This window comes from Myotis brandtii, unplaced genomic scaffold (assembly GCF_000412655.1).
Source record: "Myotis brandtii unplaced genomic scaffold, ASM41265v1 scaffold782, whole genome shotgun sequence".
Lineage (NCBI taxonomy): Eukaryota > Metazoa > Chordata > Mammalia > Chiroptera > Vespertilionidae > Myotis > Myotis brandtii.
Window position 1 is genome coordinate 2,785,996 of NW_005371138.1, and position 18,839 is coordinate 2,804,834.

The following is an 18,839-nucleotide window of genomic DNA, read 5'->3' on the forward strand; positions in this document are numbered from 1 at the left end:
GATGGGTGATACCGAGTCTCTCCTAGGTGGTATTAAATACATGTGGTAGTGCAGATGTAAAGACAGCTTTTTAAAAATACTAGGGAGGTGGGTGCAGGGAGACAGGAGTCGGTTAAAAGCAGTGAACCAAATGATGGGCTCCAGTCAGTTGTGACTGCTTCCTGTGTGCACTGCCCTGGAGGCATGTCTTCACCTACTGGTCTGTCCACCTTTCAGCCCCGTTTTCCTGTGCTGCTGGTTTTTTCCCTACCATTGGAACGTTGCCAAGCGTACCTTCTGCTTTCCTAGCATTCTGACCACTTTTATCTCGGGGTTACTGCTGCGAGAGGCGTCTTGTGTACCCTTCCTCCTTCCTCTTTCCTACCACCGCTGTGGCGGTGTCAGCCATCCAATAGACCCTCATTTCCCCACTGTGATTGCCAGCCGATTGTTCTCTCCATTTTGGTATTGTCCTCTTGCTTGCAGTATTTATGAGTTAATATGAGCATGTCTTTCCCTCTATCTTGCATTCCTCTGTAGCATTTTCCTCCTCCTTCCTCTCCTTGTACTGTTGTAAGATAAAGTGCTCAGTCTTAAAATTGCTACATTAGTTATTCCCTCTTAATATCTGCTTTGTGTGTGTAACTACCCTTAAAACAATACACTTAGGTTACTCTTTACATACTTTCAAGGTCTTATTCCCTGTAATACTGAGTTGTTTAAAAAAGTTTGGATTGCCTAATGGCAAACAGTATTCCAAATCTCCATTTTGTATGCTGGCAGGTACAGCAGCTCTTTTAGAGGGTGATAAGGAGTTTATGTTTCACTTGTTACTTTTACTTTTTCTTTTTCTTTTTTTTTTTTTGCCCCATTTACCTCTGCCATTGGAAAAGGGGATGTAGGTAATGGAAATATAGAGATGCAGTAATTTAAAGATTTCTGCTGAATATTTTCAATTTCTTCCTATCCCTGTTTTCTTATAAGCCAGTTATTGGAATCTATGAAGAATGATCCTCTGATTTGTGAGAAGAAAGTAATAGTACTTCCTGGAATTAGCCGCAGATGTATGTGCAAAGGTTTCTTGTGTTTTACCAAGATTGTATCCTTCTATTAACAAAGATCTTAAGAAGGTATCGTAGATATTTACTAAACTCTTCCTATAGGCCAAAATAGGCTGCTGGGTGCTTGTATTGCACTGAACACAATACAGTAGTCTCTGCCCTTCTTTATGAAGCTTGCAGTGTGTCAAGGGAAGATCGACATTAAAATAATTACTTTAAAAATTAATAATAGTTGTGACAAGTGCTATAAAGAGAAGAATAGAAGACCTTGCCTAATAACTTTGAAGCTTAGAGTAGGGAAAAAATGAGTAAAAGTTACTTAATGGGCCGAAACCGGTTTGGCTCAGTGGATGGAGCGTAGGCCTGCGGACTGAAGGGTCCCGGGTTCGATTCCGGTCAAGGGCATGTGCCTGGGTTTCGGGCACATCCCCAGTGGGAGATGTGCAGGAGGCAGCTGATTGATGTTTCTCTCTCATCGATGTTTCTAACTCTCTATCTCTCTCCCTTCCTCTCTGTAAAAAATCAATAAAATATATTTTTTTTAAAAAAAGGTTACTTATGTTTCTCTCTCATCAATGTTTCTAACTCTCTATCTCTCTCCCTTCCTCTTTGTAAAAAATCAATAAAATATATTTTTTTTAAAAAAAGGTTACTTAATGGGAAGGAAGGAGAATGTACAAAGGCTCAGAGCAAGGCATGAACATTTAGCTTCAGGCAAGTAAATATTTCACTGAAAATGAATTAATGACTTTACCAAAGGATCTTGCTATTTAAAGAAGTCTCATGGCAGATTATTTCATAAAGTAAATAATCTTTTAAGTAAAGTCAGATCTTCATCAAACCAATTTGTTTAAATGTAACTACAATATTTCTCATAAATGAAATATTCTGTGACTCTTATAGAACTCTACTGGGAAGTTTTTGCTACTCAAGGAACTATTTTCAAGAAAAGTCTAGAAATCAAGTTACTGATACCCCTACTGGTTCTATTAAACTTCCTAAAATTGGTCCTAGTACAATTAAAATTACTACAGATAACCAGGGAAATTTGACAAGCAAACTTTATTTTTAAAGTTCCTCCTTAGTGGATTTTCATATAAATGGGTTTTTTTAATATATATATTTATATTTCTTATTATTTCAGAGAGGAAGGAAGAGTGAGAGAGAGATAGAAACATCAATGATGAGAGAGAATCATTGATTGGCTGCCTCCTGCATGCTTGCCACTGGGGATCGAGCCCACAACCTGGGCATGTACCCTTGACCGGAATCGAACCTGGGACCCTTTAGTCTGTAGGTTGACGCTCTACCCACTGAGACAAACTAGCTAAGGCTTCATATAAATGTTTTTACATGCTATATACAGGGTGGGGCAACAGTTTGTTTACAGTTGTGCGTATGAAAAAGTTTATTATATTATTATTAATTATTGTATTAATTAATTTACATACAAACAACTGCAAAACTACTTTTGTCCCACGCTGTACATAAGAGGCTATATTTTTCCCAATTGATTTAAAGTAGCTAATAAAGTCAATTCTATTGATCTAATTTTTCCTCCACTTCAGTTTCTCTCTTAACTCATCTTTTCTTCCTTACCTTCCATCTCAGAAAAGTTTTTTTACCCCAAAGCTAATACTTATGTGCCTGTAGCCCAGTTAACTGGGGACCATCAACTGTCCTTGCTCACTGCTTTTCCTCCATATATGAACATACTTAAAATTATCTTATAGTTATCTGCTTATCCTCCCTTCCCATCTTTCTCAGATTTTAATTCATATTTCCTAAAATTCGATTAGTATAATTTTACATAATACAGACAGGCTTATTAAAATGTTGATACTTACGTGTTTATTAAAATGAATATTAGAAAATGAATATTAGAGTATTTAATGGTTCCATAGATGTTATAAATTTTCCTTTATGGATTAAATTTTTAAAGCTAAATAAAATAATTGATACACATATATTACAGAAATTGAAAATAGTTTTAATTCTTACCCATACTAAGACACCTAACACTTTTCCATGTTTCCTTAACAAAAATATGGTTTGATAGGGATACACTCTTGCAAAGACATTTTTTTTCTGCAAAGTCATTTTTAAAAACTACTTTTCTCATTACGAAGTAATATATTTATTGTAGAAATTCAGAAAACAAAAGGTATCTTCAGATCGTCTGTAATCCTGTCACTGTAGGTAACCACTATTAAATTGGGTATATATCCATTCCTCTAATTCTAAATGTTCACAAAATAGCATAGTAGAACTCCAAGGTCAGTCTGACCCAGATTGAAACCCAGTTCTCCTACTCCTTGATGTATTGGGAAAATACCTTGATTTCTCAGACCCAGTTTCCTTTATCCACAGAATGGAACTAATAATAGCACCTGTCTCAGGATTGTTACCTGGGAACTGAATGAGATAACACCTAAAAAGAATTTAGTCCAATACCTGGACATAGTAAGAATTCAGTAAAGCTTCTTGTTTGCTTGGGGCAAATTATGACACCTAGATGTGTTCGCTTCTCTAAAATTAGAAACTTCCCCTCCAGAGCTGGAAGAAGTAAATGTTTTAAAATTATATTTTAAATTGTTTCTTTGGGAATGAAAACTATTCATTACTTCAGAAATGGCATATATGTGGCATTTTTCATCACTATCAATCATGGGATCTTTCCTCAGAGTCCTTTTTGGCCTCATATTCCAGACATTCACACTCAAACCTCTAGCATTTGTGTTGGGTATTTAAGATTCCCAGGATTTAGGAGAAAGGTGGGAGGTCACCAGGCTGTTTCCTAGGTAACAAATTAGCCATATATACAAATGACTCTCAAAGATATGGAGAGCATTTGAAGACATTTGATTGTTAAAAGATGGAGAAAGTGGCACCTGAAATATTAAGTATTAAATTTTCACTTTTGGGTCGTGGCATATTGCTGTCATGTTGACTGAGGAGAAGGACCCTCTGAGCTCTTTTGAGGCTTATGGAAGCAGCACCTCAAGCTTCTCTAACAAGGAGGAAAACAACCAGCTGGAGGAGACCAGTCCCAGGGCCCTGGATCCTGCAAAGGCAGTGGGTGGTTGTGGGAACAAGACAGAACAGTGGCTGCCAGGACCCATAAGCTATTCTGGAGCATGACTGGCCCAGTCTTTCTCTGTAGTCTGATCAACAGACTGGGAGAGGCAGTGTCAAGACACCTGAGAAGCCTCCAAAGGAATTCAAAATGTGGAAGTCAAACTGCACCACCTTTGGAGACTTACACTACTGAGACGAAACCTCCCCACCCAGAGCTAGATATGGCAATAAAATGGTCTAACATATATGAGGACAATGGTGATGACATCCCAGGAAACAATAAGAAAGCTAGAAGGGAAAGAGATGTAGGAGTCATTAAAAAGATGAACATACTTCTAAAAAGCATAAAATAGCCCTAGCCAGTTCACTCAGTGGTTAGAGCAATGGTTCCCAACCTTTTTTTGGCCATGCCCCACCTAAGCATTTCTAAAATCCTGATATCCCTGTGACATATAATTCTTAATATTCAAAAATTGAACTCCTATTCATGTGGAGGAAGCCTAAAAGGCCATTAACTTGGTTTAAACAAACTTCCAAAGAACATGGCACCCATGAAAGAGAAAAATAAAAAAACAAAAGGACAGTTGAATTACTAAGAAAGAAATCACTAAGAAATTGTTAAAAAATAATAATAATATGAAATGATATGAAAAATAGCAACGTTTTCAAAACATAATAGAGAACTGAAATACATAAATATGTCACAATATATATTTATATGCTGTATACGAGGTCCCTAGAACCATAAGAAATGCAAAAAATTCACTGTTAATAACTCAGGCCCCAAGAACCATAAGAAGTGCAAAAAATTCACTGTTAATAACTCATTCTCGAATTGCCTCCCCATGGAGCGTGTGCCCCACGTTGAGAACCACTAGGTTAGAGTGTTGGCCTGCAGACTGAAGAATCCTAGGTTTGAGTCTGATCAAGGGCATGTACCTCAGTTGCAGAGTCGATTCCCAGCCTGTCGGGGCACATGTGGGAGGCAACCACATTGATGTTTCTCTCACATTGATGTTTCTGTCTCCCCACTCCCTCCCACTTTCTCTTAAAAAAAAAATCAGTGGAGAGGGAAGGTAGGGAAGGGTGGGGGTAAGGGGGAGAAATCAACCAAAGGACTTGTATGCATGCATATAAGCCTAAGCAATGGACACAGACACCAGGGAGGTGAGGGCATGAGTGGGGGGGTTGGGGGGCAATGAGGGGATGAGGACACATGTAATACCTTAATCGATAAAGAAAAAGAAAAAAACATCCACTTGTTATTTAAAAAAAAATAATCAATGGGAAAAGTATCCTTGGGTGAGGATTAACCAAATAAATAGCACAAGGTAGAAACAGGAGAACCAATAGAGAAGAAAAAGTAGAAAACAGCAAATGACAAGAATTTTTGCACTGTGAAACTTAATGAAATGGTTTTGTTTATTTGGAGGTTTTTGGGGGCAGAAAAGTTGATACTGTAAATTATTGTAAAGCATCATCTTCATGAAAGTGCATGTTAATCCTATATAATAAAAGCCTAATATGCAAATAGACTGACTGGCAGAATGACCGATCGCTGTGATGCTCACTGACCACCAGGGGGCAGACGCTCAACACAGGAGCTGCCCCCAGCCTTTTAGAATCTATAAAGTGATGCCAAATGTAGCAAATAAAAATACACAAAATTCAGTTAAGTTTGAATTTTAGATAGACAACAAATAATGATTTAATAAATTTGATTTTTGGGAAATAGTTTAGCTAAAAATTTGTTTATCTGAAAAGTAAATTTACCTGAGCATCTTATATTGTATCTGACAGCCCTATTTCTCTGTTTTCTCTTCACAGCTGCTATTTTAATACTTTTTATTTAGTAATAAGAAAACAAGATTGTAGTTAGGAAGACAATCTTTGATTTGACTATTATAGTCCAAAATGCAGTGCCATTATCTGTAACATTTTGAATAATAAAAAGGAGAAAAAAATTTTTTGACTCAGTTTTACATTTTTCAAGCATACTGGACGAAACCTAGACCAAGAATTAGGAAATGTGCATGTGGTTTCAGCTCTGGGAATGGTTCTGGAGTAGTCACAGAAAGCCTGTGGCCCTTAGTTGTTTCAGTTGAAACAATTTGAACTAAATATTTATTAGACTCCTGTGTAATTCTGAAGTTCTATAATTCTAAATATAGATTACATAAAAGACCACATTTGTAGTCAAATCATACATTTTAAGATTTTAAGAATATAACTGGGAAAAATAAAAATAATTTGAAAATACTCTGATTAGCATATGTGGGAATGGTTTGAAAATGTTATAACTGCCAAATGTTATAAACTGTTATGTAAATTCATACCGATAGTATGAAAAAAAATTTTATTTTAAGGAATAATGCCATATAATTGTATTTTCAACTTTGAATGAAGGAAGAGATTTTCCCCCCTCATTATTAGTTTGGGTTTTAGATTTGGAAGGGACTTTAGAAGTCAATAAATCAGGCCCTAACTGAGATGTGAACTCTTTTTGTCTCCATTAGCACCTTCTAGCCATCATGGCAACTTCATCTGAAGAAGTCTTGCTGATTGTAAAGAAGGTGCGTCAAAAGAAGCAGGATGGAGCTCTATACCTCATGGCTGAAAGAATTGCTTGGGCACCTGAAGGCAAAGATAGATTTACAATCAGCCATATGTATGGAGATATTAAATGTAAGTCATATTTCTTAGTAATTTTAGAAGATTGCTTTTAAAAATCTTTGTGGGTTTTTTATTTTAATGTCCAAAAAAAATCAACCACATAAAAATAATTACAAAGTGGGATTACTGAATATATATTATTTTATAAACTGCCTTTTGCACTTAATAGAATGTGTATATATGTAAAACTTTACATATGTAAATCTACCACATGTAAAGGTATCTGTATATCTTTTTTTTTTTAAATAAATTTTTATTGATTACAGAGAGGAAGGGAGAGAGAGAGAGAAACATCAATGATGTTTCTTGCATGTCCACACGGAATCAAGCCCACAATCTGGGCATGTGCTCCGACCAGGAATCGAACTGTGACCACCTGGTTCATAGGTCAATGCTCAACCTCTAAGCTACACCGGCTGGGCTATATATACCTTCACCAAATGGATATACAATTATGTATTTAACCAGTCCTCTGTTGAAGGACATTTAGGAAGTTTCTAGAATTTTGTTGTTGCAAATAATGTTGTATAGATCTGTGTACTAATACCTTTGTGAGGTTGTATGTATGATGTATGGGATACATCTCTGCACTGGGTTTACTGGTTCAAATGGTTCATGCACTTAAAATGTTGATAGATGATACCAGATTGCCCTTTAATAAAATTGTATCATTTAAGCAAGTTGTCTAATTAATTTTTAGTTCTGTGGCTATCGTCTGTTGAGAAGATATTCAATTTTATACTGACTATAGATGAGAGAAATACAGAGCATATTATTTTTATATTCTTTTTCTTTTTCTCTTTCCAAATTAGCAAGAATAACTTTGAAATATTACCCAAAAGGTTCCGTACTCGATGGCTCAATAATAATTAGGTTTAAAAACACCAAGCGAATCCTGAGATTTAGGACCTTTACTCTGATAGGGAGTTCTGCAGTTCACCTAGCTAAAGATCTTGTATAAGAGTGACTCCAAGGAAGTCTGGGCAACAAAGTCCTTGACAAATTGTGGTTATCTTAACTGTGACTATTAATATGGATTTATTTTTTTTCCTGGATATAAAATTCTTCACCTGGATAAAATTTTGCGTAAATTTCAAGAAACATGACACCTCGAAAAATAGACAACCTTCAACTTAGAAGTGCTCGGTTTACAAATGTCCTTTGTGTTGTATGAACAGTTGCCCAAGGATCTCTACTTGTTGCTGGAAATGGCCAAGATCTTCATCTTTCTCCATTGAAATAATTTAGAATCTTAATTTCAAAAGGAAATACTATTTAAAACCTATCATAATTCAGTACTGCCTAAAATATCCAGTCTTTGTCCACTATCCTGGTAGCGTTACTTCCTTATAAAACTTTGTTTCTGTGGAAAAATGCCTCACCAAGTTCCTGATAATAGTCTTACAGACTATCATTTGTACTACAATAGACTCATAAATTAAGAACTTCCTGTATTAGCACGCTAGCCCTTAATAGATTTGTAAAACACACTCATATCCCCAGTGTGCAATAAAGAATATGCCTACCTCCTGTGTCTCCACAATTCTAGGCTATTGGGGAGGAGAACACATACCAAAACCTAGATCTGCACCAGATCATTTTTTCATTTTAAGGTGAATTATTGATAGAATGCCCATTTCTGAAACTATTGAAAGTTATCAATAATAGATTACTAAGGTGAAATTTAGCAGTTAATCTTGTTTAAAAAAAAAAACAACTTCAAAATTAGGCCTCTCAGAGGCAAGAGCTAAGCTAGAGCAAGGATAAAGCCGTGACTGAGAAAAGAAGCGTAGGGGTGATTGTTTTGGAGGAATTGGATACAGGGACAAGCTGGCTGACAGTGTAAATTATTTCATATTGCTGCTGCTGACAATAAGATACTTCATCTGAACTGTTGGTCTGGAAGCAGCATCTTCATTGAAAAAAAATTGGTTAGGGCTGAGAATTCTAGGCAGCATGTTCATACTACCATGAGTCACCCATTTAGAAAATTTTAAAGAATGGTACAACATATACTATATAACATATCCCACCTAAATAGTAGTTATTGCCCTAGCCAGATTGGCTCAGTGGATAGAGCCTGCAGACTGAGGATAGGGAGCTGCAGGCTTGATCCTGGAGCCGTGTGTGAGAGGCAACCAATCGATGTGTCTCTTTCACATCAATCTTTCTCTGTCTCTCCCCCTCCCTTCCACTCTCTCTAAAAATCAATGGAAAAATATCATCCATGGATGAGGATTAACAAAAAAAGTACAGTTACTAGTTTGCCATATTTGCTTTATTGTTTATGTATACTTTGACTGCTTATAATATCACACCATAAAAATTTTAATATTCAGGCCATTTTATATTTCCCATATTGTCCCAGTAATGCTTTTAGAAATGTGATTTTTTAAACCAATATTCAATCTAGATTCATGTATATCATTATAGTTCTTATATCCATATGTGTGTGTGTGTGTGTGTGTGTGTGTGTGTGTGTGTGTGTGTGTGTGTATAATTGATTTCAGGGAAGAGGGAGTGAGAGAAGAAACATCAATAATGAGAGAGAATGAATCATTGATTGGCTGTCTCCTGCACACCCCCCACTGGGGATTGAGCCCACAATCCAGGCATGTGCCCTGACCAGGAGTTGAACCATGACCTCCTGGTTCATAGGTCCACGCTCAACCACACTGGCCGGGCTATAATTGTAGTTCTTTAGCCTCTTCTCTGAGTATAGGGTTGTAGAATATCACACATTATGATTATGCCTAATTGTCTTAACTTGTAAGGGTGGTGGTTACATCCTATTCTGTCACCTCAGAAAGCCTGTTGTGTCAGGTTGTCCTGCTTTGATCACTCGATTAAAGTGGTGACACCAAATCTCTCAAATGTAAAATTTCATATCTTCCTTTGCAACTAGTAAGTAAACCATGGGTTGTGTTTTGGAGTTTTTTGAATCATGACAAATCATTTTTATTAATGATAATGTTAATTGGAGGTAGCTGTTCAGGGTGGATTTGGGACTCCTACTTGACTGTTTAGGAAGCTTTAACGATATCTGCCTCAGTTGAATGGAAATAAAAGCTCTTTAGTATCTGGAGGTGGAAGCCATGGGTGAGAAGTGCCGCACAAAAAGAATACTAAAGGAGGAAGCAGATTGTTAGCAATGAATTTGTTGAACCGTGCTCTGGATTATTTAAGAAGAGTGCATTTCTGCAAAGTAAGTAACCTGTTGTATGGCAGTTTCCACAATGTGTATGTCATCTAATTAACCTCATATTTCCTTTTAGGTCAGAAAATCAGTCCAGAAGGAAAAGCTAAAATTCAGCTTCACCTGGTTCTGCATGCAGGGGACACAACTAACTTCCATTTTTCCAATGAAAGCACAGCAGTCAAAGAGCGAGATGCAGTGAAAGACCTTCTCCAGCAGCTGCTGCCCAAATTCAAGAGGAAAGCTAATAAAGAACTTGAAGAGAAAAACAGGTGAAGGAGGAAAAGAGTAGCCTTTTGAAGAACTAGGTTCTCTCCGATCTCATAGAGTAATAGCTTGCTATTTATCATCTCTTGTACTTTGATAGTATAATATAGAAAAATATAGCTGTGGTATCTTTACCTCTGTGTGTGTGTGTTTTGGTTTTTTTTTTAACTTTAGCTTCTTACTAGCTATTTAGCTATGGGCAAATGAGAATGTTTAAACTCAGATGTTAAATTAACTGCCTGAAACCTAACATCTGATTAGGAACAGAACTGAGATTCAAAGGTGCCAAGGTTCCTTAATTTCTTTTCCCAGTTCTCTTCACAGAAAAGATACTAAACCATTAGAAGTGTGTTTATGAATAAGAAACCTGAAGGAAATTATACTGTTAAAAAATTGATTTTGTGATATACTATGTCAGTACAGTTTTGGTAATATTGTTATACTTAAAATCTTTTTATTGAAAAAAAAACTTGAGAAAGCATGTAAAATGATGAGAATTTCTGATAAGATGAATTCCATCACCAGTCTCTCAGCCATCTGTGCTATGACTCCAAGTGCTTATCACCATGAAAAATTTGTTGCTGGAAAATCTTAAGCATGCTTCCTCTTCTCCATTCACCTTTATTTGTAAAAAAGAATACAGTGCAATACAAATACAGATACAATGACCTTTGTATCACTGGGATATAAAGATGAATAAGACCATATCCATGCCCTCAAAGAGTTTTAGTCTTTGCTTCTTCAAACTTCCATTTATCTCCACTTTATTTGTTCCTCCAAAAATGTGGAGTAGTTTTGGGGTTTTTTTATTTTGTTTTGTTTTTGCTTTTAATTATTAACAAATGAACAAAATGACCTGCTGCTGCTCAATCATCACAAAATGAAAGTTGTGTGTTTCAGTATTTTGTGTTAAAGTCTTTAACATGTTACCTAAATGGTGTTTTGTTCTATGAAGTTCAGTATATTCAATGTTCTATCCCCAGGATGCTGCAAGAAGATCCTGTTTTGTTTCAGCTTTATAAAGACCTTGTTGTGAGTCAAGTGATCAGTGCTGAGGAGTTCTGGGCCAATCGTTTAAATGTGAACTCAACAGAAAGTTCTTCCACATCCAATCATAAGCAGGATGTTGGCATTTCTGCAGCATTTCTGGTATGTGACCCTTCTAGATTTCTGAAAAGGGGGGCGGAGGTTAAGGAAAACCCTGATTGTGTGTTAACAATGCCATTTCTTTGATAAATTTTAGTATTTCCTTGAAGTAAATTCATGGGCATTTCCATATTCATGGTCTTTTAAAATATTTTTAAATACATACAGTATTTTTTTAATTTATATTTTTGCTATTTTTCTTGGTTTCTGGACTTGACCCTAACTTGCTGGTAATCAAATGGACTTTTAAAAGAATCTTTTAGCCATTGGACTAATATTTATTTCCCCTATTACTTTTAAATTTAGGGCTTTCTGATAACTTTTTTATGGTTGCTATATTTTACTTACAATAAAAGTTAAATGGCCCTAACCGGTTTGGCTCAGTGGATAGAGCGTCAGCCTGCGGACTGAAGGGTCCCAGGTTCGATTCCGGTCAAGGGCATGTACCTTGGCTGCGGGCACATCCCCAGTAGGGGGCGTGCAGGAGGCAGCTGATCGATGCTTCTCGCTCATTGATGTTTCTAACTATCCCTCTCCCTTCCTCTCTGTACAAAATCAATAAAATATATTTTTAAAAAAAAGTTAAATGTATAGTGACTATCATAGTATAGAAAAAGTAAGGGTTATCAAATGTATCTTAGAGAAAAATTGGGAGTACCTTACATGTAGAATTAGAAAATGTCTCTACTCTGGTGGAACAAAAGCAGTATTTACACATTTAACAAAAATTTGAATACGAATTATATGTTTGGCATCTTTCTGTGTGCTTAGTATTAATTAGGCCTTTCTTAAATAAACTAGTCAGATAATATTTGTTTATTTAGTAAGTAAAGTATGTTATAATTTTGGTAACTGTAAAAGTTTATGATAAAGCTCCTATACCCATCTGTTTTTGGCCACACATAAACATGCCTGTTTGACCATGTAGGATTTTCAAGGAAGCAGATTTTATAGGTCACTAAGATTATATGAAACAGGCCAGGCTTCTTTGTCTCTCTGCAAAAGTAAAGGTGAGGACTTCCTTTGCCTCTGTAACGTGTTCAGAAAATCTGTTTTTCCACCTTGGTCCAGTGTCTGTTGTGTGTTTAACATCTTTCCCCGGTATTTTAATTAATATATATTCATTATTTTAGGCTGATGTCCGGCCCCAAACAGATGGATGTAATGGTCTGAGATATAATTTAACCTCTGATATTATTGAGTCCATATTTAGGACCTATCCCGCAGGTAAGACGAATCACTTCTTTCAGATAGTTAAAATATTTATTTGGATGAATTCAGTAATATTTCAATGAAAAACAAAAAGTTTACTTTTATTCTTGATCAAGTACAACAAAATATGTGAAGTACTGTACCTAGTTTTGACATGTGGTAGATATTAAGGGTTTTAGTATATAGTGTATTATCATCAATTAATTGGTATGATGACTTCCCCATTCTGTCCATCAGTAGTTCTTAAACTTGATTTCCCCTTAACCATACCTGAGCAAGATGACATCCTCCAGAGGCATCAATAAATGAGTCTCTAGAGCACTAACTCAAATCATCCTTTATACTTCCTCCAGAGCGACCTTTCTAACATAATCTTTTCCCTTGCAGAAACCATCCTAATAGGATCACCCCAGCTCTGGTGATTTATGATGTGCAGCCAAGGTTGAGAGTCACTGCTTTAGTCATTTTTTAACCAACCAGTGCTCTCTTAAGCCATATGCTGTTCTTCACACTTCCTCACTCGTGCACCTTTAGTCCTTAGGAAACATACCTCTCCCACAGGACTCAGCTCAAGCATTGCCTCATTACCACCTCTGACTTCTTCAGATAGATATGAGCCCCCTCGCCTTCTGTAGTGCCTGTGTCTGCCTCAGAGTTATCACGTTATAATATAATTATTTGCATATCTTTCTGATAATAACATTATGGTGTGCCAGACACCATTCTAAAGCCTCTATTTATATTGACTCATTTAGTTATCACAAACTAGAGGCCCAGTGCACAAAATTTGTGCACGGGGGCGGAGACGTCCCCTCAGCCCAGCCTGCACCCTCCACAATCTGGGACCCCTCGGGGGATGTCCGACTGCCAGTTTAGGCCTGGCAGTCAGACACCCCTCTCACAATCCTGGGCCACTGGCCCCTAACCCCTCACCTGCCTGCCTGCCTGATCGCCCCTAACTGCCCCCCTGCCAGCCTGATCACCCCTAACTGCCTCTGTCTGCTGGCCTGATCATCCCCAACTCACCCACCTGCGCCTGGTCGCCCCATGCAGCCTGCTGTTCAGTCGTTTGGTCGCCCCTCACTGCTGGTCTGGTGGCCCCACACAGCCTGCTGGTCAGTTGTTTGGTTGCCCCTCACTAACTCCTCTGCCGGCCTGGTCGCCCCATGCAGCCTGCTGCTTGGTCGTTTGGTCACCCATCACTAACCCCCCTGCTGGCTGGGTCGCCCCACGCAGCCTGCTGCTCGCTCATTTGGTCGCCCCTCACTAAACCCCCTGCTGGCCGGGTCGCCCCACACAGCCTACTGCTCCGTCTTTTGGTCGTCCCTCACTACCCCTCTGCCGGCCAGGTTGCCCCACACAGCCTGTTCGGTCGTCTGTTCAGTTGCGATGATCAGTTAGGCTTTTATATAAATAGATACCCTATGAAGTAGGTACTATTATTAAAACTTGTCAAATCTCTTGGTACAAAATAAGGTTTTGTTTGTAATTGTTAAGATTCGTAAAGGTAGTACCTCATCTTATTTCTCAAGTTGTATTTCATATTTATAATTAGATTATTGTATACAGAATATATAGTTGAACAGTTTTATAATCTAGTTTTTGCTATTAGTTTATATTTCAACTAATTTGAGGTTTTAAGAAATGGAAATGCAGCATGTAACCATTATGGTTTTTCTTCCACAGTAAAAATGAAATATGTAGAAAATGTTCCCCACAGCATGACAGAAAAGGAATTCTGGACACGTTTTTTTCAGTCCCATTATTTTCACAGGGACCGGCTGAATACAGGGTCAAAGGACCTGTTTGCGGAATGTGCCAAAATAGATGAAAAAGGTAACTGTTTACCCCTGACACACTCTATCATTTATTTTTCTGGTCTCTACTTATTAGTGATGTTAGTGAGTGTTTTAATTTCTGAGAAAGGTAAGACTTGATCGACTTTATTTCATTTATTTTCTAGGGTTAAAAACAATGGTTTCCTTAGGAGTGAAAAACCCACTACTTGATTTGACAGCTTTGGAAGATAAACCATTAGATGAGGTAAGTTATAGTAGAAGGATTTATGAGAGAACACAGTCTTTTCCTAGTCTTCAACATTTTTATAATTCTAAAATTGCCTTACATGAGGATGTTTTACTTGTGAGAATGTAAATCAAACAAAATACTGTTATCTGGAATGATTTATCAGAAGTGCTTTTCAGTAGTACTGTTCACTATTAAAATTGCTCGGAAAACAAATTCCTGTATGAGTTGCTAAAACTTTAAAAGAATTTTCTAGCTCTCTAATCAACAAGTCTCTAGATCAGCGGTTCTCAACCTGTGGGTCGCGACCCCTTTGGCAGTCGAACGACCCTTTCACAGGGTTCCCCTAAGACCATCCTGCATATCAGATATTTACGTTACGATTCATAACAGTAGCAACATTACAGTTATAAAGTAGCAACGAAAATAATTTTATGGTTGGGTCACAACATGAGGAACTGTAATTAAAGGGCCAGACGGTTGAGAACCACTGCTCTAGGTAATAATGAAAGCTTAACATATTGATGAGTCTGGCTTTATGCTCTAGCTAACAGTCTCTAGTAATGTGGATAAATATTAATAGACAAGGAAAAGGTAAGCTTTTGCTGATTGCCCATTATTTACCCACCATGAACTCACTCATGATCCTTACCCACACTATTCCTAATATGTTTCAACTGGCACACATTCAAATATGAGCTACCTACCTTAGCATCATAACTCTAGATTTGCATACTTATCCAGTTATAGAAAATGAGGTTATATCTTCTAGTCACAGCTACCTATCTCTCTCTTCTGGAGTAAGAGGAAACTGCCTTCTCAGTTATTCTTCTCACACTCTTATATTGTAATTTTCTTGCCCATTTTTTGGCTCCTTTTCTGCTGGCTATATATACATGCTCCCACCTACCTATCTTTTTTTGCCCCTAACTTTTCCTCTAATTTTAAGTTAGTGTATTTACTCACCAATTGAGAAAACCCATGTTAAAATTTTGTCCTATAGCCTAAATTACATATTAATAGAATATAAATTTTGGTGCGCGTGTGAGTCTTTTCCATAATGAAATTCAGCTTTTTCTCGGTGATTCTTAGCACTCAGTCACTTCCTTGTTGATTCTCAACAGCTTACAAATAGGACCCTCTTAATCATCCTGACAAAATGAAGTTTAGGGAAGCTTAGAGATTACAGCTTACTTAATGTGATGAGAAAAGACATTTTAGGGCTTTTTTTTTTATGAAAAGATGGTATATTTTTACATGCATATGTGTAACTTCTTCACTTTGCCTATTACCAATATCACTCTAAGCTAAATATACCATAATCATTAAGTTTATACACTTTAAAACCAAATTAGCACTTGGCTGTGGTGCCTCAATGGATTGAACGTTGTCCCATGGACCAAGAGGTCCCGGGTTTGATTACCAGTCAGGGCACATGCCTGGGTTGCAGCTCGATCTCCACTAGCAGCATGCAGGAAGCAGCCGATCAATGATTCTCTCTCATCATTGATGTTTCTCTCTTCCTCTCTGAAATCAATAAAAATATATTTAAAAAACATTACATGGATCAGACTCTGTCTTTTTTTTAACACTTCTAAGTCCAGTTTTCTTATAAAATGAGGTTAATAGTACTGACGGTAGATAATTAGGGAGGTGTTGTTTAAGGGTACAAACTTTGAAACTAGTAGATAAATAAGTTCTGGAGTTCTAATGCACAGCACAGTTAACAATACCGTAGTATAAATTTCAGAGTTGCTAAGAAACTAGATCTTAAATGTCCTCACCACAAACAAAGAAATGATAATTATGTAACAATGACAGAGGTGTTAACCTCATAGCAATCATATTACAATATTCAAATAAAATCAATACATCGTACTCCTTAAACTTACACAGTATTTCAGTTTTTAAAATGCAGGCGGGGATGGGAAGAACTGGCCTGATAGGATTGCTACAAGACTTAAGAGATCCTAGTACAAAGTATGTGTCCAATAAGTCATAGGTGTTATTGTTATCTACATTTTTTTAGTGCCTGCATAATATTCCATTGTATGGATGTATAATCTTAATAGAAATGTTGGTTGCCCAGCCGGAGTGGCTCAGTGATTGAGTGTCGACCTATGAACCAGGAGGTCATGGTTCGATTCCCGGTCAGGGCACATGCCCAGGTTGAGGGCTCAATCTCCAGTCTGGTGTGTGCAAGAGCCAGCCAATCAGTGATTTTCTCTCATCATTGATGTTTCTATCTCTCCCTCTCCCTTCCCTTCCTCTCTGAAATCAATAAAAATATTTTTTTTAAAAGAAAAAAAGAAATGTTGGTTGATTCCTTTTTTCATTGGTGCCTCTTTCCCTGTCATCCTCTAGTTGTTACTGTCCCAGGATATTGTCTTTGGGCCTCCTCCTGAATACATTCTCTACATGCCTTTGCTTGAAATACTAAATATGTAATGATGAATCCCAAATAGCACTGGTCTGTCAATTCCAGAACTCCAAAATCATATATCCTACTGGCTACTTGATATCTTCCCTTAGATATTTCACAGACATCTGAATGTAACATATCCAAAATGGAGCTTTTGATTCCCATCATCATAAACCATTTCTTCCTGGGTCTTCCCTATCTCAGTTAAAGAACATACCATGGACTCACTTGCTCAAGCCAAAACCTAAAGATCTCTTTGATCCCCCTCCCCCAATCCTTTATCTTCAACATTCATTTTGTGTCAAGTCCTCTACAATACATCTCTGATCTGTCTACATCTCTTGATCTCCACAGATGCTTACACCCTCTTGCTGTAGACTACCACCATCTCTGGCATCATTGCTTGCATTAGCCTTTTAATTGATCTTCCTATTTCCACTTTTGTTGTCATAGATCATTCTCCTAGGAATAAGAGTTATAAATTAACTCATAATGTTCCACTATGTAAAACTCCTCAATTTCTTTTTATTGAATATAGAATAAAATCAAAACTCCTACAAGGCCTTTCTTGATTTGGCCTCTACCTGCTACTACTTTTTCAATTTGGGCTAGTTCCTCATTCATGCTCCAGACATAATGACCTTCAGATCTATCCCAAGCTTTTTCTACCCCAGGGTCTTTACACCTGCTGCTCCTTCTTCCTGCTCTTCTACTTAACTAGCTTCTACCCATCTTTCAGGTATCTATTCTAATGTCATTTTTCCAGAGAGACTTTTTCTAACCTCCCTATCTAAAATAGCTCCTCTACTACATTATCTCACCCTCTTTTTTTTATAACATTTATCTCCAAATATCCCATTTTATAGAGCTTACCTAGACAAACATTGAAAAAGTGATAAAGTCAGAATTTTATTTCATAGCTATCTGACTTCAAAAGTCTGTGCTTTTTTTCACTGTATTTTGTTACTTAATATCTTGCCAACTAAGACCAAAATTGCTCTTTAAAAATGCAAGCGCAAGTTAAGATTTTGTTGATGGTAAAGGAGTTAGTGGTATTTCTTAATTTTTTATGTGTATATTGTCACTTACTTTTAAATGTTTACCTATAAATATTTAGTAGTGTTCAGAATTAATAAAGTCCCATCATACAGAAATTTTTTTCAGCTTAACATGTAACAGATAAGAAAATTAGAACTTTATTTTGATTTTTAATCTACTAAATTGTTTCTTGTAGGGCTATGGCATATCCTCTGTGCCATCTACTTCCAATTCTAAATCCATAAAGGAGAATAGTAATGCTGCCATTATCAAGAGATTTAACCATCACAGTGCCATGGTCCTAGCAGCAGGTCTCAGGAAACAGTTAAGTATACATGCAAGGTGCAGTGACTGAGCTTTTCAAGATAGAATGAGTTGTGTTTTTGTTCTGTGGTTTTTAACATCAATTTCTTTTTCTTGTTTTTAGAGAAGCACAAAATGAACAAAATGGTGAGCCCAGCAGCATTGATGGAAATTCCAGAGATGCAGACTGCTTTCAGCCAGCAGTCAAAAGGGTATGGGTAAAAAGTTGGGAACGTTTAGGGCTCAGGTTTCTCCAGATACCTTATGTATAATTGCTAGTACTTTATGTTGACACTTGATTATATCAAATGACTTAGTTCTTCTAACCAACACATTAAGTATTTGGCTTAAATTGAAGAACTTTGTAAAAAGTACTTTCTCAGTTTTGGCTTGCCAGCCAGCTTTCCATGGACTCAAGTCTGTTAACTATTTTTATTGT

The 18,839-nt window shown here is 37.0% G+C and overlaps 1 protein-coding gene across 4 annotated transcripts in view; it reads left to right on the top strand.

Moving 5' to 3' along the window:
• Window positions 1-18,839, top strand: part of GTF2H1 (general transcription factor IIH, polypeptide 1, 62kDa) — a 33,586-nt gene that overhangs the window by 1,427 nt on the left and 13,320 nt on the right. For 2 of the 4 annotated variants that reach the window (XM_014530887.1, XM_005883326.2), the window contains exons 2-9: window positions 6,635-6,803; window positions 10,067-10,259; window positions 11,238-11,403; window positions 12,534-12,627; window positions 14,299-14,448; window positions 14,576-14,655; window positions 18,294-18,421; window positions 18,525-18,612. In XM_014530887.1, the coding sequence (XP_014386373.1) occupies window positions 6,650-6,803; window positions 10,067-10,259; window positions 11,238-11,403; window positions 12,534-12,627; window positions 14,299-14,448; window positions 14,576-14,655; window positions 18,294-18,421; window positions 18,525-18,612 (1,053 nt within the window). In that variant the 5' untranslated portion in view covers window positions 6,635-6,649. Of the gene's footprint in view, window positions 1-963; window positions 1,110-6,634; window positions 6,804-10,066; window positions 10,260-11,237; window positions 11,404-12,533; window positions 12,628-14,298; window positions 14,449-14,575; window positions 14,656-18,293; window positions 18,422-18,524; window positions 18,613-18,839 lie in introns of all 4 variants that reach the window. The other 2 variants (XM_014530885.1, XM_014530886.1) reach the window with 2 other exon arrangements.